Raw genomic sequence first — 22,145 nt, 5'->3', positions numbered from 1 at the left:
TTTCTGAATTTCCATGTCAAGACAGAAATGTAAACAATATCATTATATCTAATGATCACAGAGCTTATTTTTTGACATTAGCAATACATTATTGGACAGTGATTTGAAGGAGCAATACTTTCTTTTTTGGTTCATTCAAATAACCGAGTGAACTTGTGACATTTAATTTGGTAACTTCATCCTTGCATCTGTCACTGTCAGTCCCAAAATTTTGTAGGTCAGTGGATAAATCCAAGGATCAAAAACGAATTATTGAAGTCCAGTTTTCTTCATTGTGCAGACATATTTCGATTTAAACAGGAAGTTCGGGTTAGACATATTAAAGGGTTAGTTCACCCAAAAATGGAATTGTCATTTTTGTCGTTCTAAACCGTAAGACCTTCGTTTATCTTCGGAACACAGATGAAGATATTTTTGATGAAATCCGAGAGCTTTCTGACCCTCCCCATAGACTACAACATTATCACCCTTTTCAAGGCCCTGATAGGTAGTAAAGACATCGTTAAAATAGTCCATGTGACTACAGTGGTTAAACCTTAATGTTATGATACAAATAACAACGCTGTTCACGTTGTAAACAGTGCAGAGCTTCCGGGTTCTACCTCAGAATGACGGCTCAGTATTGACATGCGTCGTGGTGCTCACGTGAACAGAGACTGACACAGAAGAGAAGAGATTATTGAATAAAGTATTTTCTTCATTTAGGCGCACAAATGTATACTCGTTGCTTCATAACATTAAGATTGAAACACTGTAGTCACATGGACTATTTTAACGATGTTGGTCTTGAGATGAACTGTTGCTTGAGTAGGTCGAACGCTTGTGTTGTGTTCATAAGTGAATTATATTGTTGACTGATATTTCGGAAAGTCATGTAATGACGTAATGTGTGTGAGAAGGAAGTAAATAAGTAACAAGATGGATAAAGTTCGCTACTCCTCCCTTTTGCGCTTACTTTTTTACATCTCCTGATAGAAAAAAAAGCAGTTAAAAAAGGCATTTTTTCACTATCTTTGGTCTCGAAGATGACTAAATTGAAATGGCTGTTGCCAAGGTGCCTTGCCTGAGATTTTTCCTGCCTTGCCCAAGCGAGCCTGCTATGCCGTTCAGCATAGCTGTGGATATTTCAAAAATCTACGAGTTATTGATGCTACAGGGTATGCCTGCCTGGATGAAAGATGGAGACCTGTACCGCTTCACTGCCTTGGCACAATGGATTTTCTACTCATTGCCTAACTGTCACGGTGGGATAAATGCAAAAAGGTGCGAGGACTCAAGTGCAGAGAAATGAAGTTTATTTATAAAAGAAACACTAAACAAAAACCATGAGGGGGAAAACATAGCTAATAAATACCAAACCAAAGCAGAACAGAACAAGAACTTTCTGGAGGATCACGGGGAACAGGAAACATTAGACAACGTACCGACACAGACTGCAAACAAGAGGGGACTTATAAGGGGGAAACTAATCAGGAGGGAACAGGTGGATAAACTCAAACAATAATCAGATAACAAGGGGGAGGGATCAGACATTGACAAGAGCACATGGCCCAACATAACAAAACACCTATGTGTAGCACAAGACAGGACAGGCATGTGACATTACCCAGTCCCTACGGAGCGGCTACCAGACGCTCCATAAGACCAGGGCGGGACGGGAGGGACAGACCAGGACGGGAATGTCAGTCCATCTAACGGCCAGGGCGGAGACTCTCCCTCGGGTGACACCGGCTCAGGAACAGACACCGGCTCAGGAACAGACACCGGCTCAGGAACAGACACCGGCTTGGCGGCGACCCTCTTGTCCGAAGACACAGGCTCGGCGGCGGCCCTTGTCCGAAGACACAGGCTCGGCAGACGTGACATGAACAGTCTCTGTGGCATCCATCTTGTCCACAGACACTGGATCGGCAGACGTGACGTGAACAGTCTCTGGATCGGCAGACGTGACGTGAACAGTCTCTGGATCAGCAGACGTGATGGGTCACTGGGGTGGCGCCGGCAGGGCGAGCAGCTCGGGTGGGGCCTGCAGAGCAGGACGCCTAGGCGGCGCGGGCAGAGCAGGGTGCCTGGGCGGCGCGGGCAGAGCAGGGTGCCTGGGCGGCGCGGGCAGAGCAGGGCGCCTGGGCGGTGCGTCAGTGATGGCAGTCACCTCCGGGATGGTCTCCGTGTTAGGAGCCACCGGACAATCAGCTGAAGAGGCCCTTTTCCTCCCTCTCCGTCTCCGGACCACCGGACTCGGGACCACCGGAACTAGGACCACCGGAACTGAGACCATTGGACCAGTCACGGAGGAGGTCTTCCTTCTCCTCCTCCGTCTCAGGACCACCAGAGTCAGGTCCTCTGGGACCACCGGGCTTGGGACCACAGAGCTAAGGGAAGCCACAGGAGCCCTCCACCTGTACCAGTGAGTGCGAGGCGGTGTGGGAATGACCGCCTCTGGGGTCTCTGTAGCTCCTTCCTCCACCTCAGAATAGGTGGCAGATGGGCCGGAGCATCTCTTCCTCCTCCCTCTCCCCGAAGGGGTCATCAGAGGACTGGGGACTTGGGAGTTTGTGAGGTAAATGGGAGGTGGTCCAAGAGGCGGAAGACCACCCTCCCATCCGCGATGGTAAACATACCCCACAAACTGCCAGAATGACAATATCCCCAGCATTCCCATCTCCCAGGCAGGCACAGGCATATTAAGGCTGGTCTTAAAAGTGTCCTTGAGCTCTGCGTCGCTGATGTTGAGCCCCTCCGCTACAACCACAAACTGGTGAGCAAACTCCTTTACGCTGGCATTCCCTTGTTGAAGCGAAAGGAGTTTGCTACGATGATCCACTTGTTGAGCGGAGAGGCAGGGAGATGGGAAAAGGAAGATACCCATTTCTTCTGTTCTTTCACTAAACAACTTTATTGTACAATATATTTTGATTTTGATGTCTACAACACACTCCAAAAAAGTTGGGACGGAGGCATGTTTACCACTTTGTCAAATCACCTTTTCTTTTAAGTACACTTTTAAATCATTTGGGAATTGATACTAATTGTAGTTTTGGAAGTGGAATTTTTACCCAATCTCACCTGTTATAAGACATCTGCTCAACAGTCTGTGGTCGCCGTTGTCTGATTCATGGTGGGACAAACATTTTCAATAAGAGACAGATCTTGTCTGCAGGCAGGCAGTCAGGCACATCCACTCAATGGTGTAGAGTGTCTACGAAATTACTCTGTTGGTAGCATCTTGATGGCAGTTTATGTCTCTGTACAATCCATATAGTTGTGGTCAGAATTATTGCCACCCCTTTGTGTGAGCGTGCAGTCTCGATTGTGCCCGAGCCGTGCGCTCTCATGTCTGTGTGCCTTGTTTCATGTTCAGAGCATGGTCCCAGCTAACAGGGAACGTTCCCATAACTTTCACTAACGTTATGTAAAAGTTATGTAAATGTTAGTAATAAACTTTCCTGAAATAATGTTTCTGGAACGGTCTTATAATGTTTATATAGGCTAATTAAAATACATTCTTGTAACGTTAAGAGAAAATGATTTTAGAAAGTCCTTGTGATGTTATTTGTTCTTGACTGATGTTCTCATAATGTTGAGTGAAAACGTTCTTATAACAATGTTCATGGAATGTCCTTGTGATGTTCTCATAATACTGACTGAAAACGTTCTTATAACAACATTCATGGAACGTCCTTGTGATGTTATTTGTAATTGACTGATGTTCTCATAATGTTGAGTGAAAACGTTCTTATAACAACATTCATGGAATGTCCTTGTGATGTTTTTTGTACTTGACTGATGTTTAATTTTGAGAGAAAATGTTCTTAGAACAACATTCCTAGATAGCAAAAATAAGCTCTTAGAATGTTTTGATAACATTCCCATTAAGTTATGAAAACTTTATTTCTAATTGTTTTCTGAACGTTCAAGACATCAGGTTTTTTTAAAGTATTAATAACGCTTTTTTCTTTGTTTATGTGAAGTTAGAGGAACAATCAATTCTATCATTTTGGAAATGTTATGAAAACGTTATTTCTGAATGTTTTCTGAACGTTTAAAACATCCATTTTTAAAGTATTAAGAACTTTTTTTTTTCTTGGTTTATGTTTAAAAAAAAAAAAAAAAAAAATCCTTTCCCTTTGAAACATCACTTATCAGGCTTATGCTACTCTGAATAATGCCTGAACTTCGTATCTTGAGCACTTCTTGCGTTGTTGTTGTTTTTGCCTCTTCATGATGACTCGCTTAATTTAGTCCTAATTTGTAAGTCGCTTTGGATAAAAGCGTCTGCTAAATGACTAAATGTAAACGTAAATGTAAATGTGAACGTTAGAGAAACATTCCATTCTATCATTTTGGAAATGTTATGAAATCGTTATTTCTAAACGTTTTCTGAATGTTCAAAACATCTGTTTTTTTTTTTTTTAAGTATTAAGAATGTTTTTTTCTTGGTTTATGTGAACGTTAGTGGAACATTCAATTCTATCATTTTGGAAACGTTATGAAAACTTTTTTTTTTTTAATGTTTTAATGTTTTTCCCGGTTTAAGTCCCGGCTGAGCCAGGAGTTAGCAGGTTCCCTTTTCAGTCAGTCACTACGAGTTACGTCAGAGACTGACGAATGGGGAGCCCTATCACCTTCGAGTTATTAGAAAACGAGCCAATGGTATGAAAATACCATGGGTCTGTGAAATTTGCATTACAAACTTTGTGCTTCTATTTCGACCTTCTTCAAGCAAAAAAGACAGACGAGCACTCTTCAGTCAGTGTTGGTGTGACGGTGCGTTTCAGCGGATTCACGATCCTGCTGCTGGTCTGTGCAGTGGATTGCACTCGGCTCGTGTTTCTCCCCTGGGCGCTTCAGCACTGCTGAAAAAGATTTTTTTTTTTCTAAAAGAGCTGCACGGGTACGTCTTTTTAAAGATGTCTCGCCCGTGTGTTTCTGGATGTGGGCGCATGGTCCATCCGCCTGATGGTAACGAGTGCTGTTCCTAGTGTGTTTGGGCTTTAATCACGCTCAGGCAGCGTGCGTGGATGAGTCATGTTCTCACTGGGAACATGCCCATCGCGGAGTTAAGATCAAGACTCAATGACTTCCATGGACGTAGAGTCCCCTCTGCCACACCCCAATTTATCTCCTCCTCGAGAGGGGATACTTTGGCTGGTGACCAGGGTGATCTGAGGGTTACAGTGTGGAACAACCCGACGAATCTTCCCCGGTTCACACCCCCCTGCACATCGCAAGCTGTGGAGTTTCCGGATGAGCCTGGTTCTTCTCAAGGGACCCAGTGTTTAATTCGGGGCTCCAGTGGATGACTCCCGCCCCTCCTGCTCGGCCCAAGCAACAGCCTTCACCCGGGCCGGAGCAAGGAGGTGGTCGCAGGAAGGCGGCACAGCCCGTCTCCGCCCCTAAGCCTGCCAAACGCCAGGCTAAGCGGCGCTCCTGAGACGTGCAGCTCGGAGCAAGGGCACAGTTCTTCCCAGGAGCTGGTAGCAGGACCACTCCTTCCCCCGGTGGAGGGCCGTGAAATAATATTTTGTTATCCTTCCCCTGCTGCTGGCCTCACGGTCGGCGGCAACCTAAAATTGTTTAAGAAAGAACTGGCTCCCCTTCACCCGAGCCCCAAGAGGCCGCAGATGGCAGTGTGCGATGCTATGCCTCACCACTCTCGTCCCCCTCTGTCGCCAGACCCCTGTCAGAGCAGGCCGCTGCGGAACGCTCATCCTTCCCTGGCCTCCACTGCAATGATGTGGAACTTGACCACACCCCCACACCAGGACGCTACACCTCCCATTTCTGGGCCGGTCGTTCCGCATCGCTGCCCCATCGTGGTTACGCCTGTGCTTCCAATGACCCTGCTGGTTCAGTTTTTGGGAGCCTGGCTAGAGCTTCCCAATCTGTCCTGCTGGCTTGCGCGAACAATCAGGCTCGGCTATGCGATTCAGTTCGCACGGTCTCCTCCCGGCTTCCAGGGAGTCCGCTATACCATGGTGGGTGGCAATGCCCCTGTCATGCGTGCGGAGGTCGCCGCCCTACCGGCGAAGGATGCGATCGAGACCGTCCCTCCAGCCGAGATGAAGTCCGGTTTCTACAGCCCCTACTTCATTGTACCCAAGAAGAGCTGTGGGTTACGACCAATCCTGGACCTGCGCGTCTTGAACCGAACCCTTCACAGGCTTCCATTCAAGATGTTGACAGCCAAACGCATTTTAGAATGTGTTTGTCTGTTGGATTGGTTTGCAGCGATCGATCTGACGCGTACTTTCATGTCTCCATTCTTCCTCGACACAGACCGTTTCTACTTTTTGTTTTCAAGGGGCAGGCATATCAGTACACGGTACTCCCATTCGGGTTCCCTGTCTCCTCGCGTCTTCACGAAGGTCATCGAGGCAGCCCTTGTACCACTCAGGCAACACGGGGTTTGCATCCTGAACTATCTCAACGACTGGCTGATTCTAGCACACTCGAGAGAGACTCTCGAGAGACACTTCCCTTAGACCGAGTTTCCAGGCATGCTGTTGTGTCAACAGATGCCTCCACCACGGGTTGGGGTGCCATGTGCAATAGGCATGCTGCCGCAGGCTCCTGAATAGGACCCCAGCGCCTATGGCATGTCAATTGCCTCAAGTTGCTGGCCATACGTCTAGCTCTTCACCGTTTTTGGATGTTGCTGCAGGGCAAGCACATACTGGTCCGTTCAGGAAACATGGCGACAGTAGCATACATCAACTATCAGGGTGGTCTGCGCTCCCGCCGCATGCCGCAACTCGCAAGCCATTCACATCCCTGGACAGCTGAATCGTGCAGCCGACAAGCTCTCACGACTTCGGCCTTATCCCAGGGAATGGAGGATACATCCCCGGATGGTTTAGTTGATTTGCGAACTGTTCGGCGACACACATGTAGATCTGTTTGCCTCCCCAGACACTTCCCACTGCTGCTGGTTTTACTCCCTGACCGAGGGGACCCTCGGCTCGGATGCATTAGCGTACAGCTGGCCGCGGGGCCTCCACAAGTATGCGTTTCCCCCAATGAGCCTTGGGGAAGATCAGAGAGGACAAGGAGCAGGTCCCTTTGGTTTGCACCTCATTGGCCCACCCGGACTTGGTTCTCCGAAATGGTGCTCCTTGCGACAGCCCCTCCCTGGCCAATTCCTCTGAGGAAGGACCTCCTTTCTCAGAGACGGGGCACCCTCTGGCACCCGCATCCCGGAAGGTTTGAGTACCTACCACCTCAGGTGGTGGCTACCATCACTTCAGCTAGGGCCTTGTCCTCGAGACACGTCTATGCCCTGAAGTGGAACCTCTAAGTCACCTGGTGTTCTTCTCGCCGAAAAGATCCCAGAAAATGCCCGATCAGGTCTGTGCTCTCCTTCCTCCAAGAAGGATTGGAACGAAGATTGTCTCCTTCCACCCTGAAGGTTGTCTTGTCTCGGTGTCATCGCTTGCTGCGCCATTCCACTCCACGGACTGGATACGTGCGCTATTTTACTCAGATGAGTTCTCCATAGACCCTGAATTCCTCCTGCACTGTTGATGCCATCACCAGAGTGCATGCCCGGTTGGTCAGCCCTCGTGATCGGTTAGGTGCCTCCATGTACATGGTTCCCCGGTTGGGCAAGCCCCACATGTGTATATTCCACGGTAAGTCTCCTCCGAGCACGTGTTTTCCCTCGGCAAGACCCCCCTTGCCATCTCGAGGTTGAAACATTCCACCCTGCGGGCTGGATTCCATATGCATCCCATACTCGGGTCATATGTGTATTCTAAGTCCTCCCTGCGGGCAGGCGCTATGTCACATATTCCATCTGGGATATGCTACCCAGTGTACCTTGATATTCTTGCCTTAGCCTGGCCCTTCACTCGAGCTAACCTAATGACAAGGAGCTGGGACTTGCGCAAGACACTGGAAGACAGCCAAATTGGCGAGATTAGATTGGGACCCCCATTCGTCAGTCTCTTACGTAACTTGTAGCGATTGACTGAAAGGGAACGTCTCGGTTACGTATGTTACCCTCGTTCCCTGAATGTTCCTCTAACTCGAAGGTGATAGGGCTCTCTAGCGAAACCGCCATTTATCAGTCTCTGACGTAACGTCTCTGTTCCCTCCTTCAGGGAAAGAGGGTTATATATACGTAACTGAGGTTCCAGGTACTCCAGTTTCCACCACAGTTCAAACACATGCAGTAAAGGTAAATTAGCGATAATCGAGTGTCTGTGTGTGAGCCCAGTGATGGACGGGCCATCTGTTCAGGGTGATGTGAACGTCCAGAAAACATTCAGAAATAACATTTCCAAAATGATAGACTGGAATGTTCCTGTAACTTTCACATAAACCAAGAAAAAAACGTTCTTAATATGTTAAAGGGGACCTATAATGCAAAATTAACTTTTGCATGCTGTTTGGACATAAATGTGTGTTGGCAGTGTGTGTACACAACCACCCAATAGTGATAAAAATCCACTCACTCCTTTTTTATTAATCCCCATAAATCATCAGCAGTGTCTCCCAACGACCTGTTTTCAGAATGCGGCTTTAGTGACATCCCTGCCCACGAGTGTTGACAGACACTGCCGTTTTAACATAGACCCGCCCTGATCAAGTTCACAGCGAGTTGTATACATCTGCGAGAATGTCTCCCACGCATTGTAGGTGTTGTGTGGCTGGATGTATTAATCCACATAGCTCTCTCTATTTACTCAGAAATCTGAGGCAGCCACTGAAGACGAGGTGGAATTATTTTGTTTTCAAAGAAAATGCTCCCTCAACTCTACAGAAATTCGTTTATGTACTTACGCACTTCTTATACTGTGTTTACTCAGCTTTTACGGTGATTTTCTGGAGTAAAACTGACGCTTCATCTTTTGTGTGATGTACAATAAACTTTATTAAACTCATCAGTATATTTTTGATCATCATTTGGACCTAGTCCGAAACAGCAGACTTGTAGGCTATTAATAGTGGATACATACAAGCAGATGACAAATACGTAAAACCGTAATTAAACTAAACAATGCCTGTTCCATCTCCATACAGCACTCTGACTCTGTAGGCATTATTGTCCGACTCCGGGTCAAAATGAACACCGTTACTGAAAGTTTCTGATATTATCATCATTCCGTGAGATGAAATTGTCCTGAGACTGACTTTTTCTGAGCACCAAAAATTGACAATTTAAACATGCTGTAAAAAATGATCTGTTCAGTATTTTGAGCTAAAAAATCACATACACACTCTGGTGACATCAGAGACTTATTTTACATCTTGTGAAAAGGGGCATAATAGGTCTCCTTTAAAAAAACTGGACGTTTTCAACATTTAAAAAACTTTCAGAAATAACGTTTTCATAACATTTTCAAAATGATTGAATGGAATGTTCATTTAACGTTCACATTAACCAAGAAAATAAAATAAAAAAACATTCTAAGAACATATTTTTGTTAGCTGGGGTGTTCAGATTCCGGCACTAATGTCTAGTTTGTTTTCGGTTCCATGTCAGGGTTCGGACACTCATGCTCCATGTCGTGTGAACGCACGGGTTGTGTGTTCATTCTTTCGCCATGCTCTCTTGTTCCATGTGTATTGTCTTCTATTGTAAGCGCACGGAGTGAGCACTCATTCTCATATGCTCTGTCTTGTTGTGTGAGTGTGCAGTTTCGAATTCGCTCGGGTCATAAGCTCTTCTGTCCGCGTGTTGTTGTGTTCTGTGTAGCATGCGGTTTGTGTTTACATCGGCCACATGCTTTTATGTTATGTTTTGTGTGAACACTTGGCTTATGAGTTAGCTGCGTGTTCGTGTCTAGTTTTGTTTGAGCACATGGCTTGTGATTTGTGTTCGCTGGCCATGTGCTTGTGCTTTTGTCTTTTTTGGTGTGAGCACATGGCTTATCATGTATGTTTCCTTGTGCCATGTGCTCTCCTGTCTATTGTCTAACCCGCCCATCTTGTTATCTGATTATTGGTTTATTTGCCCCACCTGTCCTCCCTCATTACCTACCGTGTTTGCTCCCTACTTAATTTCCTTGTGTTTGCAGTCCTGTGCAGTTGATGTTTCCTGGTTGTGTGTCTTGCCCTGCCCGTTGCCCTGCCCGTTGCCCTGCCCGTTGCGTTTTTCCCCCATGGGGTAGTTTTTGTTTTACTAATAAAAAACCTGTATATTTCCTTCAATTGAGAGCTTGCTTAATCCCTTACCACAACCCTAACATACACAGAATCAAGTCAGTGATTTGAAGCAGTGATTGTGGAATTATTTCCATTGCCACACATGGATGAACTACTCTCTGCTCTACAAGGTTCTACTGTTTTCTCTATCATCGACCTGACTAAGGATTACTATCAAGTGCTGCTGATGAGGACAGTTGTGACATCACAGCCTTTATTACTCATGACGGACTGTTCCATTTTTGGCGTGTTCCTTAGTTATTGGCTTCAGCGTCTTCAGCATTTGAGAAGACGGAAATTACATGTCTATACATGACAAAGCACTTAAAATGGTCTAACAATGACTAGAAGCTACTGGCTTGCAGCTAAATAAATACAAGTGCCGCTCATGGCAAACCAGCCTGCTGTTCCAATGTTTCCTCTACATTCATTCTCCGGTGGCGGGCCGCCACACCAAAAATCCTCCCCGCCACTGCAGCTTCTTAGTGACGTCCAATATTAGTGCGTACTATTCTGTGTTATTGTTTGACCCCACTAAAGGCATAAAACATTGTAAAGCACCATAAGGTTTTCGTGCACTATATTCCAAGACTTCTGAAGCCATTTGATAGCTTAATGTGAGGTACTAATGACTATTTGAATCGTTAAGTTAAAGTTAATGGAAACTCATCTCTCCTTAGTCATTCTCCATTCAGACAGCGCGTCGGATCAGTGTTCCCATTATTATAATTTATTTGTAGATAAAGGTCTATGGTTTTGCATAAAAGGACTTTATTTTGTTTGAGTTTAGCTGTTTCTAAATCATGTCATCTTTTACCAGGTGTCTAGATCCCAACACTGGAGTAGAGAGCACTAGTGTCACGGATCTATGAGAGACACCTCAAGCGCAGACAGTTGACAAGATGAGAGATGGTGGGTGAGGAATTGATAACGGTCAAAACAGTTTGCAGGGAATAAAGCACAATGACAGTCAAGCTGAGAGGGTGGCCGCTGAGACCAGCCCAAGGTGAACAGACTGTTGTTCTGTGGTAGATGTGCAGCACAAGGCCAATGGATGCAGCAAGAGCCAAGCAGGATCATACAGCACACGTAGATAGACTCACAGGGCACGATCAGTCACTGCACTGGTCTAACTGCTTGGTAGAGAGTAGTGATATTATGACACTGTAGCTTCAAAGGACATATCGAAGAAAATTTCTCATGAACATATAGTATGAATTGTTCTTCACGGACACAGTAACTAAAATTGTTAAAAGAAAAGGCTCAATAAACTGTTGCATAGATATGCATCTATATTTCTTCCCTTTATGCTTTGAATTTATCAATGTGAAGCGCTGCGCACTGTGACTCCATTTTTGCCGCTCTGTATTGAAGCCTTTCATATTATAATCCTAAACTATGTTGCTGTCTTATTAAAACGCTGCACTATACATTTAAAATAAATGTCTTTTCATATATATATGATCATTTTTATCAAGCTTGTATATTTAAGTTCAATAATTTCACTTAAATGACAATTCATAGGTAATTTTAATTGTCATTTAAGTGAAATTACTGAAATTAAATATATGAGCTTGATAAAAATGATCATTCTATAAGAAAATTTCAGATGATGGCTCTTAGAGGCTTTTGCATCTGAACTCTTCATATATGTGTGTATACATATATATATATATATATATATATATATATATATATATATATATATATATATATATATATATATATATATAAGTTTGCTGCTTATCCTCTAACCTAATTTAGAATAGTATTTAAATCTTTGCAAATAAATGGGGGTGTGGTCAATGGGAATCACCCATGGTCGACACTTTTGGAGGACCAAACCTGCAGAAACTGGAAGAAAAAAAAAATGAATAAATGAATAAATAAATAAAAACAAAAATAATAATGCGAAGAAATGTAAAAAAAAAAAAAAAATACAAAAAAATGACTATTTATACTTTTATTTCCTTATTATGTTTGATTATATTTTTTACCACATTTTTTTATTTATTTATTTATGCATTTATTTATTTTCACATTTATTTATGTATATATGAATTTGTCTACATCTATTTATTTCCACATTTATTTATTTATACATGTATTTATTTATTTATATACATCTATTGCTCTGTGTGCTAATGAGGTGGGCGTGTTTTACCTCAGACACAGCAATTGAGCTCAGAGTGGCAGTGCTAATGTTTGAGGCCACAGTGACACCTATGGAGGACCAAATCTGCAGAAATTAAAAATGAATAAATGAATAGATAAATAAATGTGATAAGTATGGAATGCCAAACCTGACTTAATAAATAAATAAATAAATAAATAAAAATGCGAAGAAATGTAAACAATACATAAATAAATAAATGACTATTTATACTTTTATTTCCTTATTTATGTATAATTATTATAATTATTTTCCACATTTATCTTTTCATTTATTTATTTATGCATTTATCCATTTCCACTTTTATCTCCACTTGTATTTATTTTCACATTTATTTATGTATATATGTCTACATTTATTTATTTATACATGTATTTATTTATACATTTATTGCTCTGTATGATAATGAGGGGGGCGTGTTTTACCTCAGAGAACTTGTTTTTAGAAGATACATTAAAAATGCAGTTATAGCTTCTGTGTACAGATCTACAGTGCATGGCATAAAATGTGGTTAATAGTGGATAATTTGATGCTTCTGTGTCAAAGTGTCTGTTAACAGTGGATTCTGTTCATGTGTGCCCAGACATTTTAGAAATGGAATGGAATGGAAATGGAAATTGTTTTATTTGAAACAGGGACAATGCACAAATAAACATTAAACTTGTTAAACAAGAGAATATGGTAGGGCAGGTATAACACATTTTTTTTTTTTAAATAACGATTTTAAAATAGACATTTTACAGGATTATGGATAAAATGATGTCCATTGTAATTACAAACAAACAGGTTTGCAGAACAGAAACAGGGAGGCCATCAGCCCATTTACTCTCGGTCTCCCCCCTCCAGCAAACACACTTAAACAGTTCAGCAGCATCTTAGGCACATTAGAGTACAATCCAACTAGACACTCATTCACACATGCACACACACACACACACACACACACACACACACACACACACACACACACACACACACACACACACAGAGATACATTATCCCAAAGATGTGTGCAAACTTGCTTACTTAGCAACCAACTCTTTGTTAGGCATGAGAAAGTGTGAGAATCTGTACATAAGATATGTTCCGTGGGAAGGGTATTCCACTGCCTCATGGCCACACATGAGAAGGAGGAACTCCCAAATTGGGTTTTACGTTGTGGGAAGCTACACTCCCCCCTTGTGACACTTCTAGTTGTTCGCACTGTTTTTTCGGAGCAGAGTGTTACAAACTTTTTCAGAGGGGGAGCAGTAGCACTATACAGTATATGATTTTATGTAGCAAAGACACATTTGAGTGTTTTATTAGATTATCAAAACTAAGTATATCATATTTGACGAGTATTTGACAGTGATGATTACGGAGCCCCCCTAGTATAATAAAAAATTATTATAACTATCTTGTGGCCTCAAGATAGTAACTCGTGGCCTCAAGATAGTATCTCGTGGCCTCAAGATACTAACTCGTGGCCTCAAGATAGTAACTCGTGGCCTCAAGATACTAACTGGCCACGAGAAAGTGAGTTTTTTCAAGGCGAACGTTCCTTTTAATGTTTCCATGGCGACGCGTCACGCGATACACCGCAGCCACAATAATACTGTATGACAGATGTGTCGCTTTTATTTCGCTTTTCCTTTTTTATTCAAAATATTCACAAACTTGCTTACCATGTCATCAACTAGCCCCAGTACGGCGCCACATTTAGAATGTTCAGTGCTGCCAGATCCAAACTTTCGCGCGTTGGCTGGCGCTGAGCCAGAGTCGGACGCGTTCAGCGCTGTCATCACAACTAAGCAGTGTTTTCAACTTCATAATGTTTATTTTTGGTTTCAGATATTTAAACACACATAAGCACGAGTAAAACAATGCATTTGGAGTTTGTAAAACACACTGATGTCTGTGGAAGCAGCAATAACAATCTATTCAAATATAATTTGCCGACATGTGTTATTCATATTAGACAAACATAGTGCAAGACAAGGAATTATAAAGTTTACTCTATTCTTCTCAGTTCACCGGCCACTTTCTTGCATTTATTTCGGGAGAAACTGATGAATTTACGTGCTGTAAATCCGACTGACAGGATAACATTGCAGCGCCCATCTCATAGATCAAGATTATTTATAAAGGTTTTTAAACGAGCGTCGGACGCGTTCAGCGCTGTCATCACAACTAAGCAGTTTTTCAACTTCATAATGTTTATTTTTGGTTTCAGATATTTAAATACACATAAGCACGAGTAAAACAAACACACTGACGTCTGTGGAAGCAGCAATAACAATCTATTCAAATATAATTTGCCGACATGTGTTATTCATATTAGACAAACATAGTGCAAGACAAGGAACTATAAAGTTTACTCTATTCTTCTAAATCCGACGGACAACATTGCAGCGCCCATCTCATGTTATTATAGATCAAGATCAGGGCTGGACTGGGACAGAAAATCGGCCCTGGCATTTTGGCCCAGACTGGCCCAATATGATCATAAACACCACCCATCTTTGCACGCCTTTGAATATGTTTTTGTTTAACTCCTATTCATTAAAACCGCTAATGCCATGTAATGAGTGAGTATAAACGAGTGAGAGTTAACAGATGAAATAAGTACAAAATTGTAATTTATTAATACAGTCGAACTATACTCCACAGTGATGAATCCAAAAAACAAGCTATAAGCTGCATTGACAGTGTTTCTCAAAGGAATTTTGGTAAAACTGTGGTGGGTGGACCTCTAGGGGGGTTTGGGGGCATGGTCCCCCTAAGAATTTTTTTTGCATTTTAATGTTAAATTCATCAATCTGGTGCAGTTTGAGGGTTCAAAATTAAAAGCTCCAACCCATATTCAGTGTGCAAGTATAACAAAGAAAACAAATCAAACCTCTTTTAATAACAGTGTCTGTCTATATTACACTACTACATAATAATAGTTATACTATTAATCTCATGATAGTAGCCTATATATTGTAAAAAATAATGCACCGAAAAATAAAGAAAACTTTCATAATTAGTTTTGTACTAATTTCTAAACTTGAAAGAGATAAGCACATGATCTTTTATTTTGACGGAAACTGCATCGAGCTTTTATTTTGGCGGAAAACATGGATGCAAACGTGTCTCATTAAACTTCTAGTAAATTGCTGTAATTGTCAACTATGCAGATGTGGAAATTATCTGTAACTGGGTTATGGGTTCCTACACTCATAGCCAAAGTGTTTTGAAAGTAGTTCTGCTTACCGCGGACTCTACGTTACACTTTCTCATCTCTCTCTCCTGATCCTCCTCACTATCCTCATCATCAGCCACTGGAGCTGATGAAGGTCCTGCTGCTGCAGAAAACATATATATCTTGACACATTTTACAGCGTCTGCTTGAAGGGCCTGTATCTATTTTTCACGCTATTTCTCTGCACATTCCTTGCGTTTCCTCTCCATCTCTCAGACTATTTTGACAGATACACACTTGACACTGCACGCTCGCTCAGAGCCCAGAGGGGGAGGTGTTTAATGATGTGATTGGGCCAGCCCAGTGTCAATCAAGATAACAACCAATGGGCCGCTGATCTACGCGTTTCATGGGCCGGTCTGTCAGTGGAAAAAAAAACTAACGCTTACCTTTTTTTTGACCAATGCATTACACCGGCACTAACCCAGCGCTGTCAATTAAACAAAACAAAACGAATGGGCCGCCGATGTACGAGTTTTATGGGCCGTCAAAAAAAAAAAAAAAAAAAAAGTATGAGATGTATCGGCCCAAAAGCACGTCGGCCCACCGGGCATTTGCCCGGTATGCCAGATTACCAGTCCAGCCCTGATCAAGATTATTTATAAAGGTTTTTAAACGACTAAACACACTCACTTCAGATAGGCTTGATGACATGGTAAGCAAGTTTGTGAATATTTTGAATAAAAAAGGAAAAGCGAAATAAAAGCGACACATCTGCCATACAGTATTATTGTGGCTGCGGTCAATCGCGTGACGCGTCGCCATGGAAACATTAACATGGAAACGTTCGCCTTGAAAAAACTCACTTTCTCGTGGCCACGATTTAGTATCTTGAGGCCACAAGTTACTATCTTGAGGCCACGAGTTAGTATCTTGAGGCCACGAGTTACTATCTTGAGGCCACGAGATATACTATCTTGAGGCCACGAGTTACTATCTTGAGGCCACGAGTTAGTATCTTGAGGCCACGAGTTAGTATCTTGAGGCCACGAGATACTATCTTGAGGCCACGAGTTACTATCTTGAGGCCACGAGTTACTATCTTGAGGCCACAAAATAGTTATAATAAAAAAAATTTGACAAAGTGGGACTAGGGGGGCTCCGTAGATGATAATGGCGTGGTTTTTTTTTTTTTTTTTTGTCATGGATCTTGTGGCAGTTTTTATACAAAGATTCTTAAGGTTTTATAACTGTTTTACATGCCTGAGACCAGGATGTAATGCAGTACAGGTGGGGGATGATCATTGCATTTAAATATGTACTGGATGCATCAGTGGTGAGAGAGATTCTTATGTATCTAAAATGTACAGTACTAAATTAAATTTCATTATGTTGCACAATTTTTCAACATGACCTTTAAAGCTAAGTGTCGAATCTAGAGTTACCCCAAATATTTAAATTTATCTATATGTTTTATATATTGGCCATTTACTAAAATTTCTGGATAAGTTTTAAGTATAGACCGGTTTGTAAAGAACATAGTTACAGTTTTTTCAACATTTAATGTGAGGCATGAGTCATGTAACCAGTCACTGACCTTGTTCATGACACTTGATCATTTTTTGCCTACGTCTGTTGCACTTCTCCCATGGGTATATAATACTGTGTCATCAGCATACATAACAATATTTATGCCCTTGCAGACCGAAGGCAGGTCATTAATATATAAGCAAAAGTGGCCCTAGAATTGACCCCTGATACTCCCACAGTAGAGACAAGAGACGTAGACAATGTGCCATTTATTTGCACACATTGTTTTCGATTTATCAAGTAGGATTTTATCCAATTTTGGACATTTGTGGAGATATCGTATTTGGCCAGTTTGTGTATCAGTACCTCATGGTTAACTGTATCAAATGCTTTGCGTAAATCTAAGAAGACTACTCCCACCACTCCTCCTTGATCTAAGCTAGTTTTAATCTCCTCAAGGAAGTAGCAGCATGAAGTTTCAGTGGAATGTTTTTTCCTGAAGCCAAATTGCATAGGATGGAAAAAGGACTTAGAGTCCAGATGTGCTATTATTTGTTCTGCCACAACCTTTTCGATAACCTTTGATGCAGCTGGGAGAATACTGATGGGTCGGTAGTTAGAGACCATGTGAGTATCCCCAGATTTATGCACAGGAGTGACAATGGCAGGCTTAAGTACACTGGGAAAGATGTTTTCGTTAAAATACTTGTTTATAATCATCACTAGAGGTATCATAATAGATGTCTTGTGTTGTTTAAGAAAAGCTGTATCACAACCATATCTTTAGCTTTACTATTAGATAGAAGTGAAATTACATTTTCCACTTTCTTTGTGTTGATTAAGGAAAACTTGAAAGCAGAATCATCACAGGTTAAAGCTTCTGTGTTGAATTTTTTTGTAAACTTACTCAATTCTCATACAGAATTTATAAAATAATCATTAAAACATTCCCCAATAATCTGGTCATCATCCTGGATACAGCCATCCACCATGAGTTTTAAATGTGTATTTGCTGATTTTTCCCTTCCAAGTAATTTGTCAATGCTCTTCCATAGCTTTTTAGAGTTTCCTTTTGCCTCACTAATAACCCTGAGGAAGAAATTTGTTCTAGCCTTTCTAAGTTGCTGTGTGACTTTATTTCTTAAACTTTTAAAAATCAGATGATCAGTATTTAATTTTGATTTTAAAAACTTTTTCAAAGAAGCATCCCTTTTTTTCATTAATTCCCAGAGATTTGTGTTAAACCAGGGTAGATTATATTTTTTATTTGTTTTCTTGCCCCTTTGCCTGGTGTATTTTAATATAATGCCTTTAATGGTCGACATTAAATCAGCACATGGCTCACAGGGCATACTACCAATGGTGTCATGCCAGTTTATTTGCTTTATGTCATTTTCAATGAAGGCCATGTCCTTTGGAGCGATAAAAGGCATAGATTTCCCCTTCATTGAGTTCTGATTTTTAAAGTGTGTTTTTGACAATTTTCTGGAGACCAGAGTAAGATTATGATCTGATAACCCAGTGATGAGGATATAAATCTTTCTAATTCTGTCTGGTTTATTTGTGAAAATTAAGTCTAAAAGCGTTTGGGAAGACTTTGTTATTCTTGTAGGCTTATGGATCATCTGCATCATCTGAAAAGTGTTGGCAATATCTTTAAGCTTTTTCCTATGTGTTTTATCTTCCCAGTTTAAGTTAAAATCACCCATAAGAATGACTTCCATTTTTCCATGTTGTTTAAGTGTAACATTTAGACAATCATAAAATTCATTTGTGGCAGTAGGAGGGCGGTAGACTACAAAGACAGCAAAATACATTTGGGGGGATAGTGTAAGTTTTACCCGGTGTTTGGTGTTTTTAGCCCCCAACGGCGCCTTCCAGACAGCGAGGGGATGGGTAGGTTTAAGGTTGAGGATATGGTTAGCTGCCTGGAAGGATCCATTGGGGGCTAAAAACACCATCGGGCGTTTTACCCCCACGCATTCCAAATTATTTTCTGGAAAGACTATTTGCTGACTTTGAATGCTGTCTTTCACATATATCAGGACTCCACCCCCTTTCCCTTTCCCTTTCCTTCTGTCCTGTCTATACACATTATACCCTGGAATATTAAAAACAGATAAAGGGGTTGTTGGGGTTAACCAAGTCTCTGTGAGGCATAAGTAATCGATGTTTGAGTCCGTCAGTAAATGTTCAAGTTGTTCGGTCTTTGAGATATTGCTACGTATATTCAGATCAGCTGATGTTTTACGGCCATGTACGGAATAACGAGTAGGCCTATGTATGGTTAACCTATATACATACAGTTAGGGTGATATTAAAGGACATAACCGTGAAATAAGATTTTGGCCATATTGCCCATCTCTAAGTCATTTATTCCCTGCGTGACCTGTAAAGTCACGTCCACAAACCTCTTGCGTATTGTTTGGTCACACCACAAGGTGTCACTGTGCCTCAAAGCTTCAGCACTGCCACTCTGAGCTCGATTGCTATGTCTGAGGTCAAACAAGCCCCCCTCTTTAGCATACAGATCAATAAATGTATAAATAAATACATGCATTCATTCTTAATTTCTACAGGTTTGGTCCTCCATAGCGAACCCCCGTTTCTTCGCTCGTCTGCTCTTCCCTCAAGGAATTATAGAGTGTAACATTGAAAACTAACTAGCCCCTCATGCTCAGAATCGGCATCAAAGACAGAGAGAACCTGAAAAGTTGCAAGTCCTGGTCCATTCTAACTATTACAATGATAACCATTAAACCACTTGAGGATTCTTGCCATCTGTTTCAGGTCATCACAGATAGCTGCAAACTAGAGTGATTGAACTCTTACCAGGCTTGGTGGGCTTTATTCTTCACCAGATTACTTTTTTTTTCATCACACATTTCTCAAGGTCCAAAAATACAACAGCAGAGTCTCTTGCCTTTATTCTACTGATCCTCTGACCTGAGCCCTAGAATCCATTCTTTCTCCTACCATCATCATCAGTCCTAGTGGACCCTAGAAGAACAAATAACCCACGCCAACCGGAAGCCCTGTCGACAGTACATTAATTTCTGTCAGCCTGTAGAATTCACTCCTGGACTCCTTTCGTTCCTCTCCATCCAGGGATAACCCAAATCCTTTCACTCATCTACACTCATGTTCTCAATGTCCTGGTGGCTTTTGACTGTTTCTTCAATGCCTGCTGTCTTGTTCTACTAAAGGTGTTACTAATAGCCTTTGAGACCGTGGAGACACTGTTACAACATGTCTTCTGGAACTTCGGCATCTCAGAAGGCGTAGTGTCTGCCCATAGTCCACAATTCATATCCCAAGTGTAGATGGCTTTTTTCAAGATGCTGGGCACCACTGCCAGTCTTTCTTCAGGCTATCATCTCCAATCCAGCGGCCAGTCTGAGCACAAGGTCTAGGAAATCTCTTGATTTCTCCTAACTTACTGTCATTAACACCAGCAAAATTGGAGCCGCTTCCTGCACTTGGCTGAATATGGCCAAAATATTATATATATACATATATATACTCTCTACCAACCATGTCACGCCTCCGCCCAAACTCTCAGCCTCCTTTCACTTTCTGCTCTCTTTTCCCGGCCTATATACCACAGACGGCTGTTCATTTTTAACTTGCTCATTAAGAACACTTCAAATACCCACCCCATTCTTGCCTATGTTTTCTAGTCTTGCAAACAGGACTCACCGGCTGCACTACCCTTCCGCAGTTTTCTCCTTATGACTCCATTGTGGATCCTCTTCATCTTAATTGTGAGACATATAGTTATCATTGATTTACCTGCATTACCATTGTACCATCTTCTACATGTCTACTGTATGTCAGTTTGCTCTGTATGTTCTGCTTACTCATGTGTTCAGTAAATCTCCCAGCACTTTGGGAGGTTTCACACAGCCATCTGACTCAGTCTGCTTGTTACAATTTCATTGAAAATATAATAAAATATAGCAAAATAACTTAAATTTAAAGCTACAGAATTACTTTGCAATATAAACTACAAATATGAATCAACTGCAGTTGCAAACTAAATTGGAAATAATACGGCCATTGCTTCAATGTATGAATTGTTCTGTCTTAAGGTAGACTTAGGTGAGAAAATAATTGATCAACAACATTATTCTTGTCTATGTGGTTTTACTGATGCATGTGTGCCAGTTGAAGATTGACTATCATTCTCCATGCTTAACACTAAATTTTATTTATGTATAAAAAAAAAAACATAAACAATTTTCATTGTGTATGTTAAATAAATATAGCAAGAGGTCATTGTAGCAAGAGAAGCGAAAGCTAATTCTCTGTATCAGCTTTCCTCCTTTCTCATTCCAGCAGCAGCACCATCGACATGGGAGTAGTGTGACGTAATCACTGCCTGACAGAATACATAATTGATGCTTTGTGCTGAGACCAATAGTCTCTCTCTTCACACCAGCACCAGAGACAAAGGAAGAGATGAGAGAGAAAGAGAGAATGCACGCTAAGGCTGCTGAAAATGTTTTGCTTTGATTGCACTGAGATCTGCCTCTGTTATTGGCTGCTGCTTGTTCTTTGTTTCTCCCTTCAGTCTCTCTCCTCTACCACTCCCCTGTTTATATCTTTATCTCCAAAGGGGATTGGGAAAATGCAAGTGGGTTTCTGTTAAAGACAGTTTTCTCATCCCTTCTGTTGTGACTAGGACCGATCTGACCTCCACCTCCTGCTGTGCCTTGGAATATCCTGTCACTTGGATTTCTGTTTGTCATTCAAGAGCTTCTGGGAGATCCAATAGAGCTTGGATGTTGTTGTTTACTTAAGGAATTTGTTTATCTTCATTTGTCACATGAGGATCATGATTGGATGTTTGTACTATTTTTAGTGCTTTTTGCGCATAATTGTGGATTCTGGTACATTCTTCCTGAGGTAAAAGCTCTGGGAAGGACATACAGTAATTGAGACTATTAGGAGTGTACACAGGAGTCAGAAATAACCAGGAGTCAGATTAGAAATAGACAGTGATATTTTCTGCAGAAACACTGACAGGTGACTCTGTTGTTTAGTCTGAAAGGGAGAATAAGTTCATCTGAGGCCATGAAGAAAATCTGGTCAAAGAAAAGATTCCAGGTGAGTCGAAGCATTCTA

At 41.8% G+C, this 22,145-nt stretch overlaps 1 protein-coding gene across 9 annotated transcripts in view; it reads left to right on the top strand.

Annotated features, from left to right (window-relative positions):
- The window catches only part of spega (striated muscle enriched protein kinase a), a 108,536-nt gene that overhangs the window by 19,413 nt on the left and 66,978 nt on the right, over window positions 1–22,145 (top strand). Inside the window, exons 1-2 of one of the 9 annotated variants that reach the window (XM_081381332.1) lie at window positions 11,040–11,155; window positions 22,064–22,127. The exons of 6 other annotated variants lie outside the window; for them this stretch is intronic. In XM_081381332.1, the coding sequence (XP_081237458.1) occupies window positions 22,095–22,127 (33 nt within the window). In that variant the 5' untranslated portion in view covers window positions 11,040–11,155; window positions 22,064–22,094. Of the gene's footprint in view, window positions 1–11,039; window positions 11,156–22,063; window positions 22,128–22,145 lie in introns of those variants that run through there. 2 more of the 9 variants (XM_081381331.1, XM_081381334.1) reach the window with 2 other exon arrangements.

Source organism: Scardinius erythrophthalmus, assembly GCF_964197995.2.
Source record: "Scardinius erythrophthalmus genome assembly, chromosome: 12".
NCBI classification, from domain to species: domain Eukaryota; kingdom Metazoa; phylum Chordata; class Actinopteri; order Cypriniformes; family Leuciscidae; genus Scardinius; species Scardinius erythrophthalmus.
This window is presented reverse-complemented; position numbering and strand designations above follow the sequence as displayed.